General features: G+C 49.1%; 10 protein-coding genes across 10 annotated transcripts; 7 read left to right on the top strand and 3 right to left on the bottom strand.

The window, feature by feature from the left end:
* Positions 1-407: 407 nt before the first annotated feature.
* On the top strand, positions 408-1,313 carry N7517_002747 (uncharacterized protein; the record flags this gene model as incomplete). Its single annotated transcript, XM_056720477.1, has 1 exon — positions 408-1,313. One exon carries the CDS (start codon positions 408-410, stop codon positions 1,311-1,313), a length of 906 nt encoding a protein of 301 aa, XP_056584612.1.
* A 144-nt stretch (positions 1,314-1,457) lies between these two features.
* N7517_002746 (uncharacterized protein) lies at positions 1,458-1,898 on the top strand (the record flags this gene model as incomplete). Its single annotated transcript, XM_056720476.1, has 1 exon — positions 1,458-1,898. One exon carries the CDS (start codon positions 1,458-1,460, stop codon positions 1,896-1,898), a length of 441 nt encoding a protein of 146 aa, XP_056584611.1.
* Positions 1,899-3,332: 1,434 nt separating this feature from the next.
* On the top strand, positions 3,333-3,876 carry N7517_002745 (uncharacterized protein; the record flags this gene model as incomplete). The annotated part of the gene is made up of 3 exons (XM_056720475.1): positions 3,333-3,461; positions 3,533-3,766; positions 3,823-3,876. 3 exons carry the CDS (start codon positions 3,333-3,335, stop codon positions 3,874-3,876), a joined length of 417 nt encoding a protein of 138 aa, XP_056584610.1.
* A 696-nt stretch (positions 3,877-4,572) lies between these two features.
* Positions 4,573-5,316, top strand: N7517_002744 (uncharacterized protein; the record flags this gene model as incomplete). The annotated part of the gene is made up of 1 exon (XM_056720474.1): positions 4,573-5,316. One exon carries the CDS (start codon positions 4,573-4,575, stop codon positions 5,314-5,316), a length of 744 nt encoding a protein of 247 aa, XP_056584609.1.
* Positions 5,317-5,661: 345 nt separating this feature from the next.
* On the top strand, positions 5,662-6,324 carry N7517_002743 (flavin-dependent quinone reductase; the record flags this gene model as incomplete). Its single annotated transcript, XM_056720473.1, has 1 exon — positions 5,662-6,324. One exon carries the CDS (start codon positions 5,662-5,664, stop codon positions 6,322-6,324), a length of 663 nt encoding a protein of 220 aa, XP_056584608.1.
* Positions 6,325-6,474: 150 nt separating this feature from the next.
* N7517_002742 (ATP-binding cassette transporter YOR1) lies at positions 6,475-10,803 on the bottom strand (the record flags this gene model as incomplete). The annotated part of the gene is made up of 2 exons (XM_056720472.1): positions 6,475-7,836; positions 7,897-10,803. 2 exons carry the CDS (start codon positions 10,801-10,803, stop codon positions 6,475-6,477), a joined length of 4,269 nt encoding a protein of 1,422 aa, XP_056584607.1.
* Positions 10,804-11,567: 764 nt separating this feature from the next.
* Positions 11,568-13,057, bottom strand: car2 (ornithine-oxo-acid transaminase; the record flags this gene model as incomplete). The annotated part of the gene is made up of 3 exons (XM_056720471.1): positions 11,568-11,753; positions 11,818-12,519; positions 12,593-13,057. The coding sequence occupies 3 exons, from the start codon at positions 13,055-13,057 to the stop codon at positions 11,568-11,570; spliced, it is 1,353 nt and encodes a 450-aa protein (XP_056584606.1).
* Positions 13,058-13,749: 692 nt separating this feature from the next.
* Positions 13,750-16,206, top strand: gpi10 (putative glycosylphosphatidylinositol-alpha 1,2 mannosyltransferase; the record flags this gene model as incomplete). The annotated part of the gene is made up of 4 exons (XM_056720470.1): positions 13,750-13,944; positions 14,002-14,232; positions 14,307-14,707; positions 14,760-16,206. 4 exons carry the CDS (start codon positions 13,750-13,752, stop codon positions 16,204-16,206), a joined length of 2,274 nt encoding a protein of 757 aa, XP_056584605.1.
* Positions 16,207-16,708: 502 nt separating this feature from the next.
* N7517_002739 (uncharacterized protein) lies at positions 16,709-19,260 on the bottom strand (the record flags this gene model as incomplete). The annotated part of the gene is made up of 4 exons (XM_056720469.1): positions 16,709-18,844; positions 18,905-19,015; positions 19,077-19,093; positions 19,146-19,260. The coding sequence occupies 4 exons, from the start codon at positions 19,258-19,260 to the stop codon at positions 16,709-16,711; spliced, it is 2,379 nt and encodes a 792-aa protein (XP_056584604.1).
* Positions 19,261-21,377: 2,117 nt separating this feature from the next.
* N7517_002738 (peroxidase) lies at positions 21,378-22,809 on the top strand (the record flags this gene model as incomplete). Its single annotated transcript, XM_056720468.1, has 3 exons — positions 21,378-21,453; positions 21,641-21,981; positions 22,066-22,809. The coding sequence occupies 3 exons, from the start codon at positions 21,378-21,380 to the stop codon at positions 22,807-22,809; spliced, it is 1,161 nt and encodes a 386-aa protein (XP_056584603.1).

Below are 22,809 nucleotides of genomic sequence, written 5' to 3'. Positions count from 1 at the left end.
GTAACTTCAGTGACCCGATAATCACACACCTTTACTTTGCGGAGTAGGTACATGGTCAATTCATAGTAGGCTGTGATGCTACATATAAAAGTGAGCTCAACACTAGTCATCAACTCTCCCTTGTCATCACCCCGATACTTCATTCATCAAGCTTCTAACCTGACCAGGCGTCTATCCATGCGTTAAGGAAGCATATCTTTCAATCATCCAACTTATCTTTGACAACTTCTTTACATCTACTCCTACAACTCGCAACATTCTACCCACCCCAACAGTATCCCTTTTAGCATTCAAGCTACATCCATCGAGCGCCGCGATCTCTACTCCGTCATATCCAAGACGAAATCTCCTGAATTGAGGCCAGTACCAAGACTAATTCACGCATAGCTACACTGACTACAGCAAAAATGCTTGTCTCCGACACAGGAGAGCCCGGACCTCCATTTGAGGGCGAGCCCGTTCATTTAAACCCGACTCCAGTTATCGAGGCCCCAGCTCCAGCTCAATTTGGCCTGGGGTACTTTGGTCCTACGTCCGTTGGTCCTGTTTCTTACGGTCCTTTCCTATACAGACCGCCGCCGGTTTACCCCGTTTGGTTTGACCCTTATCCGTCGGGCCCTCCTCCCCCATATGGCCCGCCGATCGTAGATTCGTCGCTTCCTGGCTCTCAATTCTTTGTTCCAGCTCCTTTGAACACTGCTTGTACCAGTCCAAATCCTTTCATGGCATCCTTTTTCCCTGGCAAGCCTGATGATATTCCAGAGAGTGAATCCCGTGAGTGCCTTGTTGCGTATCGCAAATACATGAACTGGCTTCACACGGTGTATTACTCGTCGAATTCACCCAACGCCTTTGTGCAAGCATGGAAACAAGCACTCAAAGAGATGAAGGAGACCTTTGGACGCCCACATATCCCCACAGTCTTCCTCCTCAATCAGTTCCTTGCTGCGGCCAGCGTGAACCCTAACACCATTCCATGGGTCGAGTCGCTCATGTTTGAGAAAGGTTCTCTCCCGGCCTCGATACTCGATGAAGCCTTTGACGATTTCCTGGAGTTTGAGTCACATCGACTGGAAAACCAAACGTCAACCCTGAGTAGTCTAGATACTGCTGTTACAAACATGAAGCAGATTAAAAGTTTTCCCAAGCAATATTGCCCTTTCCATCAGCGTCTGACCAAACATCCCGTTGAGGAATGTTTCCGAAACCCGCAGAACACGAAGCGTAAGAGAAAGTGGAGACGAAAACAGGCACGACTGGCAGCGGCTCTTGAGGCCGAGAAAGAGAGGCTTAGGAGCTCTCAGATGAACTGACTGTCGGAGAGGTAACTGTGCTTTAAACGGTGAGACTTAATTTCTAGTGTGCTTATGAGGAGGCTAAATTTCTTTGTTCTATTGAGTGGAATTCGGGCTCATTCTTTCCTTCTTCGCGTTCACTATTCGCATGTTCTCACAAAGATGTTATGTCCTTGCGCTGCACATGCTTTGAAAAACATCAATGTTCACGTCCAATGGGTGCCTGATGGATCAGGTTGTGAATGGCTACATAACTACAGCCAGGCTCTTACACCCTTTCCCCCCTTGTCTTTTCTGCCTCGTACAGACTGGTGCTATGCCCTTCTTGATATGCGGTTGGAACTCGACATTGATCACCTTCCCCATATCTTTATCTTGTACCAATTCCTTGCTGCTGTCACTGCCGATCCCGAGCCTCACGAGTGGATTGAGTCCCTTGATGTTTCAATGGACAAGCCTGCGGGAGACTTGGTGATGGATGAGGTATACCAGAGCAGGTATACCAGAGCTTTCTCATATCTGAAGCCCGTCGACTCAAATACACTCTGTTGTGGGATTCCAAAAATTCTGGAGCCAGTGTTTCCACCACTGAAGTGGGACTGAAGCATTACTGTCCCCTTCACCACTGCGTAATCACCCATGGGATTCACAATTGCTCGCTCCTCTGAATGAATCTGTGGAAATCAAGACAAACGGCCAGGATAAGTAGGAGAGAAATGACTACGACAAGGAAAATAACAAGGAGATGGATTAGAACAAGCACATGGGTGAGTACACAAAATGATAAGCTTTTTATCTATGAAGATATTGCCTTGCCATTCATTCCCCAATGACATAATTCTAGTTCGTATTGCACATGTTACAATCATCAACCTTCACTGTGCAGCAGCTTGTCAGCATAGAGGAACCATATATGTTGATTCCGTTTCCTTCATTTATCATAACTACCCGTAACGTCTTGGCCCCAGTCCCCCAGCTCTATATGGCTGCAGGAAATCATACCTATACTCTAAGAAACCTGACATAAAATCATATCCATGATTTGCTAGAATTGATTGACTAGTGAATAACAAGACCATGAAACGCCACGATCGAAGAGTTACACTGCATTTCATGAATGGACAACAAACTTCAAGGTGGTTTTTTGCCTTGATGGCCCACGCGTAGCCCATGGGAACGAGGCAAGGGTTGATGCATTTCAACCCAACCACCCCGGTGTAGGATTTGAGATTGATCTAAATACGAGAAGTAAAAAGAAACTGGGGAGGTAGCAAGCTTAAAACAGAGAGATATCATACTTAACTTTAAATTGGACAGTTGCCGCACGTTGGTTGAAAAGCACGATGGTCAACAAATTCCTACGGGCCGATTCATTCCCAGGTGCAAGAATTAAGACGTTTTAATTGCCACCAGAAATCATTATCTCACTTCGAATATTCTAATTTTGGCTTTGGCGTTTGCCCATTCGGTGGGATTTGTTCTGTTCAGCCTTAGATTGAGGCTGAACAAACCGCCTCATTTCTCAGCATTAGTGACGACTCTATTCTAGGGATCGTGGAGAAATATCAGCTAAGCATTGCATTCTATGCAGCCCTATGTTGTAAATGTTGTTCAGTTCAAGAAATATCGTGGACTTATATGTGAGACAGCTACACCGTATGCACCTTCAGCCCTTAAGCTCCCACCAATGAGATGGGGGACAGGTTTGAAATCAAACCTGAGTGAGACCCCAGTCTATTTCTTTATTTCCGTATGCAAGGTGAATTTATAATAATCAAGGGATTTCCACTTTGGTTTCCCGATGGACCTTAGCGTCAGGCGGCTGTCCGGGGCTTACAGGTTTGAGGATGAACTGTATCTGAGACTTGCAGAGACAAGACCAATCACCATATTAGACTCTTTTAGAATCAAGTGTCGTTGCTAGGGCTGTGCATCCAGATTTTGAGTACAACTATATAAATACCCTAGATCGCATCTTGTAACACTCCGTACAATAGAACATTCTATCCCATTTTATCATCTGTTCAATCTATCAAAATGAAGTCCTTCTTCTCCATAGTTCTTTTCGTTGCCGTGGCCATTGCTCAGAGAGCTGCGATCGGACTCCCCGCCGAGGATCAGAGAATCAATTCCGGCAAGGAAGTCGTCGTCCAAGTACAGCGCCCTGTAAGTCCCAGAGTCCGAGCTACGTATTCAAACTTCGTCACCGCAATCTGTCTTACTAATATATTCTTCAGAACTCTCTGAGTCCGTCTAAGGAGATGGGCATAGCAATCGGACTCTCCTCATGTAAATCCTCGCCTTGTAGAGAGGCAGACGAGGTTCTTGGAACAGTTCTATACAACGGGCCTTTCAACCCGCAGTACCACGAGTCTAGCCTGCCCCCGTATGAGAACTTCACGGTCACTATGCCGACCTCGGCTACTCTTGGCAGAAGCCAGATTAATGTCGCTCATGCAGCTCTGATTGGTGTAAGTAGAATTCTTACATTTGCTGGAATTCAAGTAAGCTGATTGTTGAATTACAGGCTGGTCCTTCTGCATTCTTGGAGTCTCTCAACCAGACTGTCTTCATTGTCTAGATTGGTGACAGATCCAGAACCTGAAGTCGGCTTTGTGCTTGCTTCGTATATTTGCTTTTTCGTTCTTGTTGTAAATCGCTCCATGTTGTGAAACTTCTATAATTTGTGCATGTGCCATGAGATAAATTTGTTGATAGATATTTGGATATTGTGCTCAGTCTAGCAGATTTAATCCTGTTTATATTTAGATATTTTCAATAATAGATATTTTGTTAAAGATATGAAGTGCTCTTTGGAATTCATGGAGATATAGGAATCGCGGAGTGCATAGTGGATTTACCACCGTTAAGCATATAGCATCAGCCTCATTTATAACCGAGACTCTGATAGAATTATTTAAGATTAATGTATTATGCACAGAGTACGAAGAACGGAACTACTATCTCGGAGGGAAAGTTGGACTGTGAAATGGAGATTTTCTGAGTTTCTTTGTTCCATTTTCCCCTTCAGTCTCTTATTGAACTCTTCGCTGAGACAGGAAATTATTGGTTTATTTCTTCCGAGTCTTATTGATATCTCTATCGGGCCATCTATAGACCTCGCCCGTTCATATACTCTTTGTCCCGACTTCGACGTGAATAAGACTACAATCTCAATAAGCGTCATGGGCAACTACTGGAATTCTCCCCCAGAAAGGAGATCTCTCTCTACGATCCCACAGAAAGTTCCCACGTCGTTACTCGTTATTCTGTCACGATGGACAAACCTTTCTCTCGCGACTACCACCCGGTCCCCAAAGCAGATACTGATGGGGACAGCGATGCCACCATCACAAACAGACCTCCCCGCCGGGGCTTGCAGCAATTTTTGAAGCGAAATCTCGCCGCAATCACCATCACTGGTCTACTCATGGTCCTGTTGCTCCTGTTGATGGCCGTAATCACAGCCATCGCCGTGGAACCCTTCCGCAAAGTCCTTGTCGTAAAAGGACCATCCTCTGACTCTCTCGCATACCCCGAGTCACTTGAAGGCAAACGACAGTGCCTGACACCAGCTCCAAGAGTGAGATATTCGTGCGGTAACTCAACCAAGGAAGCTGAAGCTCTCGGCTGCGCCTACGATCCTCTTGCTGGCTGCTGGCTGCACAAAGAATGTCCACATGACTTCACGCACGAGTTCGCGCATTTCAACGACGGCAAACCGTTTGTCTATTTCTATGATGAGGCTGCCACACAGCAGATGAAAGACTACACTGAACTCGGTAACAACCCGGACTTCTATTGGACTGCTGTCCGTGAGCATCTAGTCCATTGTCTATATCTTCTTCGACGAGGACACGATGTCCACATGCGTGGTGCTCGTTTGGATAATATGCTTGGGGATCTGGAGCATGTTGATCACTGTACCAACATGCTGGCTAATTGGCTGCGGAGACCGGATCCCGCGTTGGAAGAGATAGGGACGCAGGGACAGACTCATTGCTTTATGTCTTGTGCTTGATTCTTGGGTGTATAATTATAGTCCTGGGTCTTCGAATTGAGGAGGTATAGGGGCCAATAACTCCTTTCTTAGACAGTTGTTTTATCTAAATATAGATTGACCGCGGTTTTCCGAAATTTCCCACTATTCTGTTATAGATTCTCTTAATTTAACATATACTCAAACTCCAATAGTACCCGAGGGTAAAAACAGGTAAAAAGCAGCTATAGAACCATGGAAGGAAAAGTGTCCATGTTTCTAATCTCCGACTCCGAGCTACTATGTCCGCAACCCCGGAAACAGCTTCTACCTTCTACAAAAGCCCTCAATATATTTCCAAATCTCTTACCAAAAAGCAATCCCATAATGGCTCCCAAACGTGTCGCGATAGTCACCAGCAGCACCCGCAGCCCCCGCCTCAACCCCACGATAACGCAGTATGTCTATGACGTCCTCACCTCCGACCCGACAATTCCAACAAACCACAACGGAACAACCGACACAGATCCTCGCCACATAACCTTCGAAATCCTCGACCTAGCAAAGCAATCCCTACCCCTCTACGACGAATCTGTCATCCCCGCCAGCCTACCAGCAGCAGACCCCACTCCGCACTACAGTAAAGCGCACACGCGGGCGTGGTCCGCGGTAGTGCGGCAGTACGATGCCTTTATCTTCGTCACGCCGCAGTATAACTGGAGTATCCCGGCGAGTTTGAAGAACGCGCTTGACTATCTCTTCTTTGAGTGGAAGGGGAAGCCGGCGGGGATTGTTTCGTATGGAGGGCGGGGTGGAGGGAAGGCGGCGGATCATCTGCGTGGTATTTTGACGGGTTTGCGGATGAGGGTTGTTGGTACTGCGCCTGCATTGCCGGTTAAGTTTACTGGGTTGCCTGTTGGGGTGGTACCGGAGGTGGAAGAGATGGTGCAGTTGGATGAGAGGGATCTTGTCGGGTGGAGGGAGGCTGGGTTTGAAGGGATGATGCGGAATTTGGGAATGGAATTGGTTTGTGAATTGGATAAGGAATGATTTTTTCTTTGTGTTATATAGAGAATAATGTACAGATGCAGAATCCTAAGATTGTATGTATTAATATTCATGTTTTATGTACCTTGATATGCTATATGCTATATGATGTGTAGAGATTATGTACTAATTTTTTTCAAAACATCAATCATCTCAGTCAGTGCTGAGGATGTCCTCGCGCGTGATCCCACTGCGTTCACACATGGCACGGAAGATGCCATCTGCCTTATCCCATAGCACAGCCGGTGCATCCATCTCAGCAATCCGACCCTTATCCATAACGCAGATGCGATCGTAGTGGATAATCGTGCGCAAGCGATGTGCAATACACAACAAAGTCTTCCCTTCGAAGCCCTGAGTCATAGTGTGCTGGATCTTCTGATCTGTCTCGAAGTCAACGGAAGAGGTAGCTTCGTCGCAGACAATGATACGTGCATCGCGGACCAGCGCCCGAGCAAGAGCCATCAGTTGCCGCTGGCCTAGAGAAAAGTTCAGGCCCTCATCATCGACAGGCGATTCAAGGGTGAGCTTGTTTATTGGGCGCGCTTTGACGTCACTGCCTGAGACTGGAGTTGTGGATCCGGTGGCTGGCCCGCTTTGCAGTTCCTCCCCTTCGAGTTCTTGCTCTTGGCCGATGAGGTAGGCCCTGCGCAGTGCAGACCATAGTTCGAGGTCATTGTGTTCGTTGAACGGATCAATATTCGAGCGGATCGTGCCCTTGAATAAGGCTGGGTCTTGGGGGATGATGGCAAGGCGGGAGCGAAGGTCATGGAGGCCGACGGTGGAAATGTCGATGTCGTCAATCTTGATGCTACCCCCTGATAGCTCGGTTAAACGGAATAGTGCGGACATGATACTGGATTTGCCAGCACCGGTGCGCCCGACAATACCAATGCGCTCGCCTCCTCGGACGTCCATGGTGAGGCCCTGCAGGACGAGTGGAAGCCCAGCCCGATAGCGCATCTCCACACTGCTGAACTCAATGTGACCTTTCTCGGGCCAGCTAGCTGGTACCTCAGCCTGGTGCAAAGGCGCCTCCTCTTCTAATTGAGTACCGTAGTAGTGAACACGTTCTGTAGCGTTCATGTTGTTTTCAACCTCGGCCAGCTGACGAACCGTGAACTGGAGCATCTGTGCGATAGACAGGATATAAGATAGTACCAATCCAGAAATACTGGGAGAGACATTGAACCGAGAAGTGACGACTAGAACACCGACCACGAAAACCATTACGGTCGCCACGGCATCGAGTCGGACACTGAGCCAACGCTGATTGGAGAAAGTGAGGAAATAGGCCCCGTTCATCACATCGATCGAGTCTCGGATAGTGCGGCGGAATTGGTTCTCTACGCCATATGCTCGAATGCATGCAGTGCCGGTGATGGCTTCGCCAAACTTGGCATACACCATTGAGCGCAAGACGGCCTCGTGGCGCTTCATCTCGCGAGCGGATGCTCTGTAATAGTTCGAAGCTAGAAGGAACAGTATAACCAGTGGGACAAGTGCGATGACAAACTGAAGGGGGTTAGCTCCCAATATGAAAACCAAAGAAACCCCAAGGGAAAGAGCACTCACATAATAGAAGAACACGATGACCAAGACCATGACAGAGATAATCATAGTCATCGTCAGGGCGTAGATACGCATTGCGTCCGAGAGTTCATTGTCCATCACCTGGATATCCTTCGAGAAGCGGTTGGTGATTCGTCCAAGCGGCGTAGTATCGAAGAAACTCATAGGCGCTCGGAGCACACGAGACATCGCACGCTGAAGCATAGTCCTGCTAGAATTCGTACCGCAGGTGGTCATATAAGTCGAGAAAGTGAACATCAGGAGAACAACACCGCCACCCAGGCCAGCATAAATTCCAATATATTGGCCAGTCGACAGCCCCGGGTACTTGTTAGAGGTCCAGTAGGACAGCCACAGACTAGTCCAGATGTTGGCGACATTCGTAATGGCGAGCAAGATGATTACCACAATGGCATTGAGATAACTGCCGGAGGCTCGGATATATGCCTTCCAGACACTCCAACCGACGGAAGCGGTAGCCTTTTCTTCTTGCTGCATCAGGGCTCCGGCGGGTTTTGCTGGGGCGGCCTTCTTGGGGCTTGGCTCCTTTTCATCTATTTCATCCACGACTTCGCCGACCGCCTCTTCCTCTTCCTCTTGCATATCCTCCTGTCGAGAAGTAGACATCAACCGCTTGAAAACCTCGTTGTCGCGTATCAGGTTGTCGAATGTATCAATCGCATCGATCCGTCCCTCGTCCATGACAATAATTCGATCACATCGGCTGAGAACATGGAGTTGATGCGTCGCCAAGATTCGGCAGCGATCTTTGAGCAAACCACAGATTGCCTTGTCCATGATGTGACGACCGACATGTGCATCGACAGCTGACAAAGGATCATCCATGAGCACCATTTCCGCATTGAAATATATGGCTCGAGCGATATTCAGACGCTGTTTCTGTCCACCAGACACTGTGATACCTCGTTCTCCGATCTCGGTCTGGTCTCCATTCGGTAGGATCTCAAGATCTGGGGTCAGAGCGCATGCCTCAAGCACTTTCTCATACCAAGTCTCATCATACTCCTTCCCAAATAAAATATTGTTACGCACGGTGGTGTTTTGGATCCAGGCGTACTGGGGACAGAATGCACGCGAGGTGCTCAGACGTACAGTACCATCAGTCACACGCATATCTCCCGCCAGAGCCGAGAGTAAGGAACTCTTGCCACAACCGACTGTTCCAATAACGGCTAGCAGTTCATGTCGGCCAACTTCAAAGGTCATGTCTTTTAGTTTAAATGGCTCCGTGGGAGTCTTATCGGCGTTATCGTCCTTAGTCGTTGACTTCTCTGTTGGCCCAGGGAGTGCAGCTGCCTTCTTCTCTGCTTTTGCTGCGTCCTTTTCGTTTGTCGGAAGGCGTTCCCAGGTAAACGAAGCATGCTCCATCTCGATTGCATTTTCCATGTTTTCATCCCGCTCGATATCTTCCTTTTGTTCTTCGGCGACCAAGAACTCCTGGATTCGACTGAAAGCAGTCCAAGCATCGGTCACCTGGCCGATAACCATGGGCAGCATGTTCAACGGCATCCGCAGGGAATTGAACAACGCCAACGAAGAGAAAATCGGCGCAGGGTCCAAGTCATGATTTGATAGCGCATAGGTAACGAAAGCCAGCATCGAGGCGAAAACGGGAATAGACATCGCCACACAAAGAATGCCATTTCGGATGGCAAGCAAGGTCTGGATGGATCGAATTTCTCGTCCACGGATCTCTTTCAGACGGCCGAGGAAACTGCTTTCCCAACCGAAGTACTTGACGAAGCGCACAGCTTGCAGAATTTCCTGGGTGAGAGACACACGCTGGTCTGTAATCGTGTTGATATTCTTCCGTCGGTTGATCAAGGATCGCACAGCGAAAGTCAAAAAAGGTATTCCGATTACCAGCAGTGCGTACCCAGACAAGCAACTGTAACCAATGTTGATCAAGAGAAGGACGAGTGTCACTATGATGGAGATGGGCGCTGTCCAAATCATATGGAACATGCCACAAGCCAGGTTAATTCGGTCCACGTCAATGCTCATGAGAGCAGTGATACGACCATTGTTCCATCCGCGGCCGTCGCCTGCAACGCCACCAGGTGCAGGCAGCGCAGCATCGGGCTTCTGCTGCTTCCCTTTCTCTTCGGGCTTTAAGAGAGCCTCTTTAGTTGCCTCCAGGGCTTTGACTTCTTCTGGGGAAGCCTGCCCTCCTGCCTTAGCACGGCCAGATAAACTCATAGCCTTGTTGAAGATGTGAGAAATAAGCACTGCTCGAATCTGCCCACCGACCACTTGACCCCGATACAGGAACTGATTCGTGCATAAGCTCTGCAGTGCCTGCATACAGGTGATACCAACGACGAAACCCATGCCCTTGCCGATATGAGGCGCTGGCTGGCCAGCCTTTTGTGCGACCCAAGCCTCCGTCGCGAAAGATATCAGGTACCGAGTCAAATACGGCGCAAAGACCAGCAATAGCGAACTGAAAAACTGACAGATGCCGCCAAGTAGAAATTCAAATCTGAACGTGTCGTACAACGCCCAGACAAGCGGGTGGTTAATGCCGCTCTCGGTGCGCTTTTCCAATGCGGCATCTAATCGACCGGACAATACGTCAACGGTCCGGTCGGGATTGACAGTCCAAATATCCTGCAATTCGAGTGGACGTAGATAACCAACTTTCATCAATGGGGCCATCCATTGGAAAGAAATCACACTGAAAAATGAAGCGCCATGTTCACGCGACACAGATCGCTCTGTTGGTACAGGAGGTATCTTTCGCATTCGCAGTGGATTAAGTCTGCGATACCATTTTTTCTTTGGAGGCTGCACGTCCAAATCTGAGGTCTTGGCTTCGGATGATCTCGAGGTATTGGTCTCGAGTTTATCATCCACCACTACTTCACGTAGCGGTTCGGGCGCGGACATGGCGCAGGAGTATATATTGTATCCAAACTAGCCAGAAATTTGAAAAAAAAAGAAGAAATCTAGGCGTAATAGAATGGATGTAGGGAGATGAACGCGGAAAGCGGAGATAACGGATCGGGGATTAGGGAGGAGACAGGATTTAATTGACTATATGGAGTAAAAACGGACTCACGGAAGCCGCTTTATATGTATCCACCTAGCTGGGCTAAGCTTCACAGGCTCGGACTTGAGTCTGTCAAAAAAATTCAAAAGTCGGAGATAAATCTAAAAAAGGACATTCGCTTATGGCTTAGAATTTCATCTAAGAACCCTGTATAGTCTAGTCGGCAATCGGCATCACGGGCTTCGTGATTCCGTTCGCCGACATTTTGGATTAGTAATGTTTATATGGGCCCCCAAGTAGAGGAGCGAGTGAGGATAGAGGGGCTTTATTATTGATACCCGAGGTACCTTGACTTCCAATACCAAATTGTTATGATCTATTCTTTGCTATGACATACAAGTTTTGACCTCGAAGAAAAGAAAAAAAAAAGTAAAGGCATTCCATCATCACATCGTGGGATAACAAGCAGATCTAAGACAGTTGGATGCTAGGGACATTCCGGTCGTCTCAACTTGTGTCCAATGGGGATCTCAAGCCAGCCCGAACCCGGAGGATATCAGGTGATATTGCATGGCTTATTGCAGATGGATCCCCCACGCGGCTTCTGGGGTTGCGGCTGCGATATGTGGACCTAAGGAAGTCCCGCTCTTCATAGTTGCATCTAGTTCTCAAGATCAATCTTGACCTTCTTCTCCGGGGGAGGGATAACCTGGTCCTCGGATGCGCCCTTGAGGTTGGGGAGGTCTGTCACGGCCTCCTTGATGATATCAAGAGCCTTTTGGATCTCCTCCTCCGTGATGACCAGCGGAGGAGCAAGGCGAATGATGTTCTGGTGGGTGGGTTTGGCCTAGAGAATATAAGAGTCAGCGACCTCCGAGACAAACTTAGGGAGTAGGGACTCGGATACATACGAGCAAACCCTTCTCCTTCATCAACATGCACAAATCCCAAGCGGTATGTCCATTTGTCTTTGACTCATCAATAACGATGGCATTGAGCAGGCCCTTTCCACGCACTGTTTGGATAAGCGGGCTCTTGATAGCCAACAGCCCATCCCGGAACAAGTGGCCGAGCTTCTCCGCACGCTCAACCATGTGCTCCTCGCGCACGACTTCGAGCGCGCGAATAGCAACGGCACAGCCAAGTGGGTTTCCGCCGTAGGTCGAACCATGGGTACCAGGCTCGACCGTGAGCATGACGTCCTTGCTACCCAGCACGCAAGAAACCGGGTACATACCACCCGAAATAGCCTTGCCAAGTAAGACAAGATCGGGCTTGATTCCGCTCCACTCGTGGCATAGCAGCTTACCCGTGCGCGCGATACCGGTCTGGATCTCATCGCAGATCAGCAACACATTGTGCTTGTCGCAAAGTGCCCGGGCCTCCTGCAGGTAGTCTGGGTCGGGAACAACAATGCCTGCCTCACCCTGGATAGGCTCGACGAGGAAAGCGGCCAGGTTGGGACCGGCTGCCTCGAACGCCTCGCGCAGAGCTGCCTTATCATTGTAGGCGATGGGCTTGTCGGTTCCTGGGATCGTGCATCCGATACCGGGCAGATAAGGGCCGTAGTGCTCGCGTGACTCGGGGTCGGAAGATAGGGAAATGGCGGCGAACTAATGCAAGGGTCAGAATCAGCCACTGATGTACCTCCATGGGTGTAACAAAGAGGGGTCACAATCCACTTACTGTACGTCCATGGAAGTTATTCTCTGCACTCAAGATAACGGCTTTATTTTCCGGAATGCCCTTGACCTTGTATCCCCATTTACGGGCAATTTTGATACCTGTCTCGACAGCCTCGGCGCCGGTGTTCATGGGCATCACCATGTCAAAGCCAAAGTATTCGGTAACGAACTTGGCAAAGCGAGGGAAAACGTCATTGTAGAACGCACGGGAGCTCAGAGTTACTCGTGAAGCTTGGTCTACCAGTGCAGCAATCAATTTGGGGTGGCAGTGGCCTTGGTTCACAGCGGAGTAGGCAGAGAGGAAGTCAAGGTAATGACGGCCTTCGGGGTCCCAGACCGAAGTACCCTGAGCCCGGGCAAAGACAACAGGGAGAGGGTGGTAATTATGGGCAGCATATTGCTTCTCGGACTCAATAGCCTCTGCAGAAGAGGCAGCATGGTAGTGGGAGAAAGGCCCGGTAGACATGATTGCGGGGAGAGGGGAAAGTTGGAGAGGTAAACGGGGATCGACAATGGGGTAAAGAAGAAGAGAAGAGATATATGAGAAACTTGAAGAAATTCAAAAGCAAAAGAATGGAGAGAAGTTATATAAGTAAGGGGAATTTTCTCCTTTGTACGCTATGCCGTTAAGTGTTAGACTTGAGACCGAATGTCCGCTAAGTACAGGTCGTGCCGATGCTGTTCCCTATGCGCAGGATTACCCTACAGGGCTCCATTAGCTTGGATAACCACGATTTCTGATTCGTTCATTGACTAATATATGCTCTAGGATCATCTTCAGCCTCGTAACTATTGGTCTAATTTAAATAAAAGAGACCGGGGAAGAAATTCACGTCATACTTCGGTTATTGAAGGAGCTGAAAAATAGATTTTCAATCTTGGAAATATATAGAGAAAACAAATACTGCTGAAATGAGTACATACATGTATGTATCAATTATAATGGAAACAATAAGCCAAAAAAAAAAAAAAAAAAGGAGATCAAAGTGTGAAGGAATGCTAGGTCCAATCGAGTAGGTCGAGCCTCGGAGTTGGGGAGGAACATCTTCCGCTTTCTCCTTTGTCCTTTATGCACTTTATGAGGTCAGCCTTTTTGAGCGCCATGTACAAGGGAATGAATGAATATTCTGAATATTCTTAATATTCTTACCCTTAATCATGTCTAAGCCAACTTCTCCGCGCCGCGCGCCTCAAATCCCCCCAACTCAAAACATACTCCTCTTCCTCGTCGCCTTCCGTCTCCTCAATGCGTTTGCAGTTCGGACCTTTTTCCAGCCAGATGAATACTTCCAGTCATTAGAGCCAGCCTGGCAGATCGCGTTCGGTCAGAGCCAAGGCGCCTGGGTGACATGGGTGGGTGAATGCGATCGCGTCAACACATAGCTTTAGCTAACCTCAATATCGCGCTAGGAATGGCGGCACCAACTCCGATCCTCACTACATCCTCTCTTCTTTGCCGCTATCTATAAAGCCGCTGACTTCCTCGCCTCCGCCCTCAGCGTATCTCCCGCCACACGCGCAGAGCTCCTGATTGCCGCTCCAAAGACAGCGCAGGCCGTTGTGGCGGCAATCGGTGATTTCTACACATGGAAGCTCGCAGCTCGCGTCTATGGAAATGATTCCCGTGGATCATGGACAACGGTATGTGATTATATGTCGGGTGCTTGGGATTTCTCTGGGTTGGCAGAAAAGAGCGCATGTTAATTGTTCAACAGTTGGCCGCAACCGTCCTAAATCCCTGGCAATGGTTCTGCTCAACTAGGACGCTGTCAAACTGCCTTGAGACAACAATAACCATTGTCGCGTTGGAACTATGGCCATGGCAATGGTCGGTAGGCTCTACAGCCGGCGAGGGCCGCGACAAAAACACTGGCAATCAAATGAGGGGCACGGACCGGGATCGAAGTGTGATTCTTAGGTATTACTGGACCTCCAACTTTATGACAACAGCCACTGACGCTGCTCGCAGCCTCCACAAATGCCTGCCGCTGGCGGCGCTCGCATGTATACTGCGTCCGACCAACATTATCATTTGGGCAACACTGGCTGGCCTCGCTTGGCTTCGGACCTCTTGGCCCCAGCGCAAAGTCCTCATTTTCGAGGTTATAGTTTGCGGGTAAGCAATACGACCTCCTGATCAGGAACCAGCTGACCTTTTGATCTGATAGATCGGCAATACTCGCGGTGTCTTCCGTTGCGGACCGTCTTTTCTATGGAATTTGGACCTTCCCACCGCTTAGGTTCCTATACTTCAACATCGCGCAGTCACTGGCTGTCTTCTATGGCAGCAATGACTGGCATTACTATGTCTCGCAGGGTTATCCGCTTCTACTCACCACTATGTTGCCTGCTGCTCTTTTTGGTTTATACAGAACCTTAACGACTAGGAATTCCACGGTGGGAAACAGTTTGCAGGCGGCAATCCGAGCGCAGTTGGCGACAGTCTGCCTTGTGATGCCATTCGTCCTCTCTTTGATCTCTCATAAGGAAGTGCGTTTCCTCTATCCATTGCTGCCATGCCTGCACATCTTAGCTGCGCCGCCTTTAGTGCAGTTCTTTTACCCAGCCATCTATTCGCAGGCATACCTGCGTCATACTCCCCGCAGGTTGATTCTCATCTTTCTCGTGCTTGTCAACGTGGCCATTGCACTGTACACATCTCGCTATCATGCATCAGGAACATTGGAGGTTATCTCCTATCTCCGTCAGCAGCACCAAGCACACTCGGCGCCAACAACAAAAAAAAAAACAGAATCCACCTCCGAAACCGGAATCTCTGCTGGCTTTTTGATGCCCTGTCACAGCACACCCTGGCGCTCTCATCTCGTCTACCCGACCATTAAGGCTTGGGCCCTTTCTTGCGAGCCACCCATCGATCTCAATGCAACCCAGAAAGCCGTTTATCGAGACGAAGCAGACCAATTCTACGACGACCCATCCCAATTCCTACGCCAAAACATGGCTGGCGGCCTCCGTCACCTCCCTCGCCGACCCAGCTACATCTCTTCCGCATACTATTCTGTATCAGGCAAAACCCTGAACGCGGCCCCACAGCATGAATGGCCCGACTACCTCATTTTCTTCGCCCAGCTTGAGCCAACCCTCTACACCCTGCTACGCGGCTCCCATTACGGCGAGTGCTATCGCACCTTCAACACCCACTGGCACGACGACTGGCGCCGTCGTGGCGACATCGTAGTCTGGTGCCTGGACACGGCAGAGCAGGACGCCTGGCGCTCCGAGACCCAACGCCAAGTGCAGCAAAGCCGAGATAAACAGTTTGATCGTATCGTGGAAGCATTCAAGAACGAAGGGCGCAAGCAAAAAAAGCAGGGATGGATGGGCTTTCACGTTTCTTCGATTCCTTGGTCCGCATCGCCTCCTTCATTGTTTGCGTCATGGCGACATTCAGTGCAGTCTCTTTTCTCTTCAAAATCATCAATCTATTGGCCTTGGCGTCCCCCCACTCGTTGGGAGGCCTTTGTAGCGAAGTTGTCATTCTGGAAGCGGAAGCCAGGTTGGCTTCCTTTCTGGATATCGGATTGGCTTCCCGGGTTGCCGCCTTGGTTGGGCGGAGCTAAAAGGAGGCCTACAGAAGCAGAGTTGTGGTCCTGAGATCGCCGACTCCTGGCTTCTTTGGTCTCCAGCCATTTTTGGTCATATATGTGGTGCGAGTATTTTTCTTGCCTCTCACGTTTCCTTACTTTTTACATTTTGTGCTTACACTTTGAACATATAGCCCTAGATTTACAGTACGATAATCTGTCTTGATTCACCAGTAATATACTATCAGTTCGGAACTCATCTTTAACAATAAACCACATGTATGCACTGTATTTTGACTCGCTAAACGGAAATCAAAGAAATTCTGCGATGAACAAAGGAAAAATGACGAGGGAATGTGATGAAAAAAAAATTTAAACAAAAATTCAACGAATGGCAAACGGACAATGAAAATGCGCCGGACATGCACAACCATAACACGTCTAGTCAATCTTCTACATCGAGATCAGTATAAAAGTCAAAGTGAAAATCAAAATCAATGTCCATGTCAATATCCATATTCACATTTCTCGGCCATCTATCTACTTATTATCCAAGACCGATGTCATCAAACTCAACCATAGCGAGCACTCAGACTAGCAAATGCATCAGGGCTATGGCGACCATTCTGCAGCCCGCTCACATCAACGCTTGGCTGACTCATGTGTGACCGTTGAAACGCCGAGTTCGTGGGCGGCGGGCCTGAAAAGGGGGACTGGCCTCCAGCAAATGGAGAGCTGTTCGCTCCAGCAAAGGGGGGACTGCTCATTCCCGAAAATGGGGAGTTGTTCGTTCCCAAGGCCGGAGTAGTTCCGGACGCGGTTCCGCCCCCGGGTTGGCCGTTCATGCCCCCAATTCCAAGCCCTGAGGATTGCTGCTGATATGGGTTGATGCCTGCTTGCGCAGCAAGGCCGGATCCGCTTCCTGTGGGGGCGGTGCCAAAGAATGGGTTGTTGGTGGCGGCCTGGGCGTTGGTGGTAGGTTGCTGAGGCTGGAAATTTGTGGCTTGCTGGGCCTGAGGCATGGAGGTGTATGGGTTTGATGGTTGAGAGTAGGGGTTCATCGTGGGGAGTTGGGGCTGCTGCTGTTGTTGTTGCTGCGGTTGTTGGTATTGTTGGTTTTGCTGGGGTTGTTGGTTTTGCTGTTGTTGCTGCGGTTGTTGATGTTGCTGAGGTTGCTCCGGGATGGATGTCATATTAGACTGCACAGGACCCATATTGTACAATGAAAGAATGCTGTTTTTGTCCATTCCAGTGGGCTGGGGCATGAGCTGCTGTGCCTGCTGGAGTTGGTTGGGATAGCCGCCTGCGTTATGTGCTGTGTTCGGCGCCAGCCCTTGCTGGAATGGGTTGTAAGCTCCCGGACCATTTGATTGTTGTTGCTGCTGCTGCTGCTGCTGCTGCTGCTGTTGCGGCTGCTGCTGCTGCTGCTGTTGGAAAGAAGCAGTTGGTCCAAATAACGAGGCGGAGGACATGACCGGCATGGTATTTGCATGGTGAGGGAATCCGGGGCCTCCTGGGTTCGTTCCAAACGGTGTCATTTGCTGCTGTTGCGGCTGCATGGGTTGATTTTGCGGCGCAGTGTTGAAGAAAGGGTTCGTTTGCGGCGAATTGGGGTTGGGATATGTCTGACTGGCCAAGCCACCCTGCGGCTGCGGGGTTGCCTGGTTGAATGGATTGTAGCTGTTGTCCATCGGCTGAGGCGATGTAACATAGGGAGACTGCGAGAATGTCGATGTTATCGGGGGCGTATAGGACTGTTGATATATAGAGTGCTGCATGGAGCTTGTCTGGTTCGGGTATCCACCAGTAGAGTGGGGGAACAAGGGCTGGGAAACCTGCAGGCCCTGGAAAGATGATTCTAAAGGCTGTGTAGATGCCGGCTTCGGGTTTAGCTGATCGAATGGGTTGTACGAAGCGGTCTGCAGTTGCTGGGTTTGCGACTGAGGCACAGGATTTGAGACTGCCCGGTCAAATGGATTGTTGGAAACCTCAGGGAATGTGTTGTCGGTTTTGATGGGGAATGGGTTTTTAGACGTCTCAGGCTTCGAGATTACTATGCGTGCAGATGCAGCAGTGCTGGTCCCGACCGGAGTCCTGGATCTTGATGCAGGGTTGTTGTTCCCCTCGCCCAACCTGACCAGTGTTTCGACCGCTCGATCCAGGTCCTCATGGAGTCCCTTGAGAACCATCTCGTTTCGTCGGTCATTGGTGAATCCCATCTCCTGCAATGCCGCCATTTTAGACTCGAGAGATGCCTTTGTCATATCGGTGACAGGCGCACCAAGCCCTGTCGTCCTCCTAGATGGCAGTGGCGGTGGTGACCAGGCTCTGTCGTCCGAGGTCGGCGAAGTCATCTTGGACTTGCCACCAAATCGACGGAGGTTCGAGGCAGAGGTTGACGACCGTAAACCAAACTTGAAGAATCTTCCAGTCTTGGGCGGAGGTGGAGGAGGAGAACCCTCTGGAGATATGTTATAGTCATTCTTTCTTGACTCCACGGGGGATAGAGCCCTAGGGTTGGAGTAACTCGAATCCTCCCTGCTCGGGGGCTTTGGCTTCCCATTTTCCAACGAGCGGTGCTGATACTTCTGCCGGATAAACCGTTCCATGCATGCATCGGCCTCATCAATGTCGGTGGGGATTGGTGGCCTGATACCCCGTGGGTTGTTCATTTTGTTCATAAGGATGTTACCGTGCGATTTCATGTTCTGATAAAGCCCACTTTGTCAGCTCGCGGCTTTTGCCATTGTGTCCTGGATTGTGCTCACATCAACTTGCTCTGATGTCCAGGTGTCCATGCTTAAAGATTTAATCTTGGAAATATGTGTGCCCAGCTTTCGGTGGAGTGCGGCGCAACGCATGCAAAGGAAGATGCCCATCTGTCGGAGACGAACAGTCAGTTTGTGGATTCGCTCGAAGGTATAGAAAGCAGTGACATACATTCCAGCTTGCCCATCCTATTCAAATAAGAATTAGTGTGGTCAACAATAAGGATGTCTTGGAACGAACCTGGGGTTAAGGCATCGCAATCGGCACATCGGTCATTGCCAGGAACGGTCCGGATCAGCTCCGCCAGGGTCTTTTCATTCCGCGCCTGCTGGCGCTTGCTGATGCCGGTAGGCATGATGCAAAAAAAATAATTACAAGAATAAATAAACAAAAGGAGTGGCAGTAATACAAGAAAGTGGAATAGGGGAAGAATTCTGGTTCCCGGGGCGGAGAAAGGATCGATTGACGTCCGAGGGGCAGATCATTCCAATTGAGACATACATGTACACTATTGAAGTATAGTACTCTGTAGAGTCAAGATGTGAAGAATTTAGTTCAAGTATTCTAATGGTTGAGTTGGATTGAGTTAACAAGCTCATTCTGCTACATAGTATATCGTTCATTCCGTGTTTCTTTCAGCATAGCTGTCTCTATAGGTTCTTCTAGAACAGTTCTAAAAAGTCTTAAGGCATTTATAGCCGAGCCTAGGCTCATACGGTGTTCGTCCGAAAGTCAACAGATTGTGTATATTAATAATACTAAAAAAAATTTAAATGGCATGTCCGGACAGCAATGACTCGCATCTACCAATGCGCCTAAAGGCCGAAGCCTTTTCGGAGCCGTCGAGAAGTCATAATGTTACCCAATATCTTCTAGTACGCCAATATGACCAACCATCCTATGAACGAGGAATTGGCGGTTGATTATGCGTTCGAATAAGTGTAAAGAAGAAAAGTTCCTCATTTGCGCGGAAATTTTCGATACAAAAAGGCCCGGTCATGTGATGGCGCTAGTCAAATCACGTGTCATGCAGCTTAAGATAAAAAGCTTTTCACTTCACACTTTTTCTTCTTCTTTAACCATTCGTGTGTTGAAGACTCAAGAATCCAATCCTTTAATGTCGGGGATTGTGGAGGACTTGGATCCAACATACAGATATGTAAACTTCAAACCACATAACCCGCGTGGTGCCTACCTGTGGCACTGCCGTCTCTTGGGTGATTTTATAATCGTTCGTTCGTGGAATATCAAAACCAAACAGTTTTTAGCAGAGCTGCGTCTACTCCACCCTGGTGTTCATATCTATTGAACAGCAGGACTTATTTACGACGGACATTTCCAACAAATAATGGAAATATATATATTTTTCGAATTTATTATTATCATTTTATTAGCATTATATTCCTCGTTCTAAATCATTAGCCAATATGTCTGCAATAATTTATCAGGTGACACAATCCTTACCCCAGGGCCTTCGTCTGATACGCCAATGCTACAAACAACCCATACGCAAGCCTATATTTCTGTGCAAGATAAATATGATATTTCTAATAACTGAGAACAGTCTCTAGGATATCGTAAATGCGTACCGATGCTTCAGCATATCTGCCACGTATCAAGATGTCACACTAAGTTCGAACATCCCCATTTCTGTCTTGAGGAGAGCTTATCTCGGCATGTCTGAGATCCTGTTAGAGCTATCAAAGCCTACATTTTTCCCTTTATTGGAGCTATCAGGCGGAACGATTTGGATGAATGGACTGTGCAGAAACGATCGCTCATTTTCAATATGAATCGGCTTGCCCAGTTCTCTAATATTCCCCACAACATCTTTGGCCGAGCACGTTTCGACAATGCAGCAGACTATTTCGAAGAGCTTGCTCATTAACATTTATATCATCTCAAGCTACTTGTTTATATACTTATTCCCTCCACACTGCTTATACGACAGCTGCTCTCGCAGAGTAGTAATTGATACATGTAAAAATGGGCATCTAAGGAACCACAGACTCCAGGGTATACGTACCTAGTTAGGTAATATCCATGGATATAGGTAATCAGATGGCTAGAACCATGGGTAATAAGATCGAGACCATTCAAAACGTTTAATTTTGCCAAGAGATCTGGAACTCATAAATAATGTAGCTTATCTTATATTGAATCCAATAATATAAATGTACAGAGTATCTAGACCCTGATTATTACCGAGCAAAACCTGGGAGACCGTTTGGATCAGGTAAGCATGTCGGAAGTGAGCCGGAGTGGGTCAATATTGACCAAAGAGCGCCTGGCTGTTAATAATACCTTTCCGAGGTCCACGGGTACCTTTTTACTCACGCCTCTGTCTGTCAATGTACGGGAGTATTGCTCAATAGGTATGATCTCCTAGGAGTATCCCCTAGGATTATACCTACAGAAAAAGACAACAGTTGACAAAAGTGAAAGTCTGGGGATGTATAGCGTTGTACCGGAATGCGGAGATCAGACGAAAACGCCGAGGCAATAGCATATGTGGCCCCCTTGATTGGCTGTGATTCCATCAGCTTCTGTACGATGTACCGAAGTATTGGCTCAGGGTTGTACTGCATAGAGAAGAACAGGAGAAGTACAAATCCCCCCGGTTCTTCCCTTCTCCCTTTGTACTCCTACCTTTACTTTCCTTTCCCTGAGTGATACCCATTAAGACTTCTTGTCTCACACACTCTCTATCCTATCACAATGGCTTCGGCTGCCAGATCTGCTTCTCGGGCCTTCCTGCGCTCAACCCCGACCTCCTCTTTTCCGTCCTGCTGCACGCAGCACCCGTTTCGCCATCCCCGCCAATGGTCTCCGCGCCTCTGGTCGTCGCGGATATGCTTCAGAAGCTGGCTCTGAGAAGTCTGGCTCATCCTTCGGCCTCTGGGCTCTTGGTCTCGGTGCCCTCGGTGCCGCAGGTGGAGCGTATCTCTACCTGAACGGCGACTCCTCCCCCAAGGGGCCCTTCGTCCCCACCAAGGCCGATTACCAGAAGGTGTACGACGCTGTCGCTCGCCGTCTGGCCGACGAGACCGACTATGATGACGGCAGCTATGGTCCCGTAAGTGCAGTCACCTCCCAAGCTCTGCTCGATGTTGTAATCCAAGGTCAAATTGCTAATCTAGACGTTTGTGTTGCTCAATAGGTCCTCGTTCGTCTCGCATGGCACGCAAGTGGTACCTATGACAAGGAGACCGGCACTGGAGGCAGCAACGGTGCCACTATGAGATTCGCCCCGGAGTCCGATCACGGCGCCAACGCCGGTCTGAAGACTGCCCGCGACTTCCTCGAGCCCATCAAGGCTCAATTCCCCTGGATCACTTACTCTGATCTGTGGACTCTCGGTGGTGCCTGCGCCATCCAGGAGCTGGGTGGTCCTTCCATCCCCTGGAGACCCGGCCGTGAGGACAGAGACGTCGCTGCCTGCACTCCTGACGGCCGCCTGCCTGACGCCGCTAAGGACCAGCGTCACATCCGCGATATCTTCTCCCGCATGGGCTTTGATGACCGCGAGATGGTTGCACTGATCGGCGCCCATGCCCTAGGCCGCTGCCACACCGATCGTTCCGGCTTCGACGGCCCCTGGAACTTCAGCCCTACTGTTTTCACCAATGAGTTCTTCCGACTTCTTGCTGAGGAGAAGTGGGTCCAGAAGAAGTGGAACGGCCCAACTCAGTTCACCGACAAGACCACCGGCACTCTCATGATGTTGCCCACTGATATGGCTCTTGTCAAGGATAAGGGCTTCAAGAAGCACGTCGAGCGCTATGCCAAGGACAGCGATGCCTTCTTCAAGGAGTTCTCCGATGTCTTTGTCAAGCTCCTCGAGCTCGGTGTGCCCTTCAAGACTGACGACCGCATCGTCTTCAAGACTTCTGATTCTGAGTAA

Source organism: Penicillium concentricum (genome assembly GCF_028827145.1).
Source record: "Penicillium concentricum strain IBT 3081 chromosome Unknown utg000001l_segment0_segment0, whole genome shotgun sequence".
Classification (NCBI taxonomy): domain Eukaryota; kingdom Fungi; phylum Ascomycota; class Eurotiomycetes; order Eurotiales; family Aspergillaceae; genus Penicillium; species Penicillium concentricum.
The sequence above is the reverse complement of the archived record's forward strand: the minus strand, read 5'-3'. Positions and strand labels throughout refer to the sequence as shown.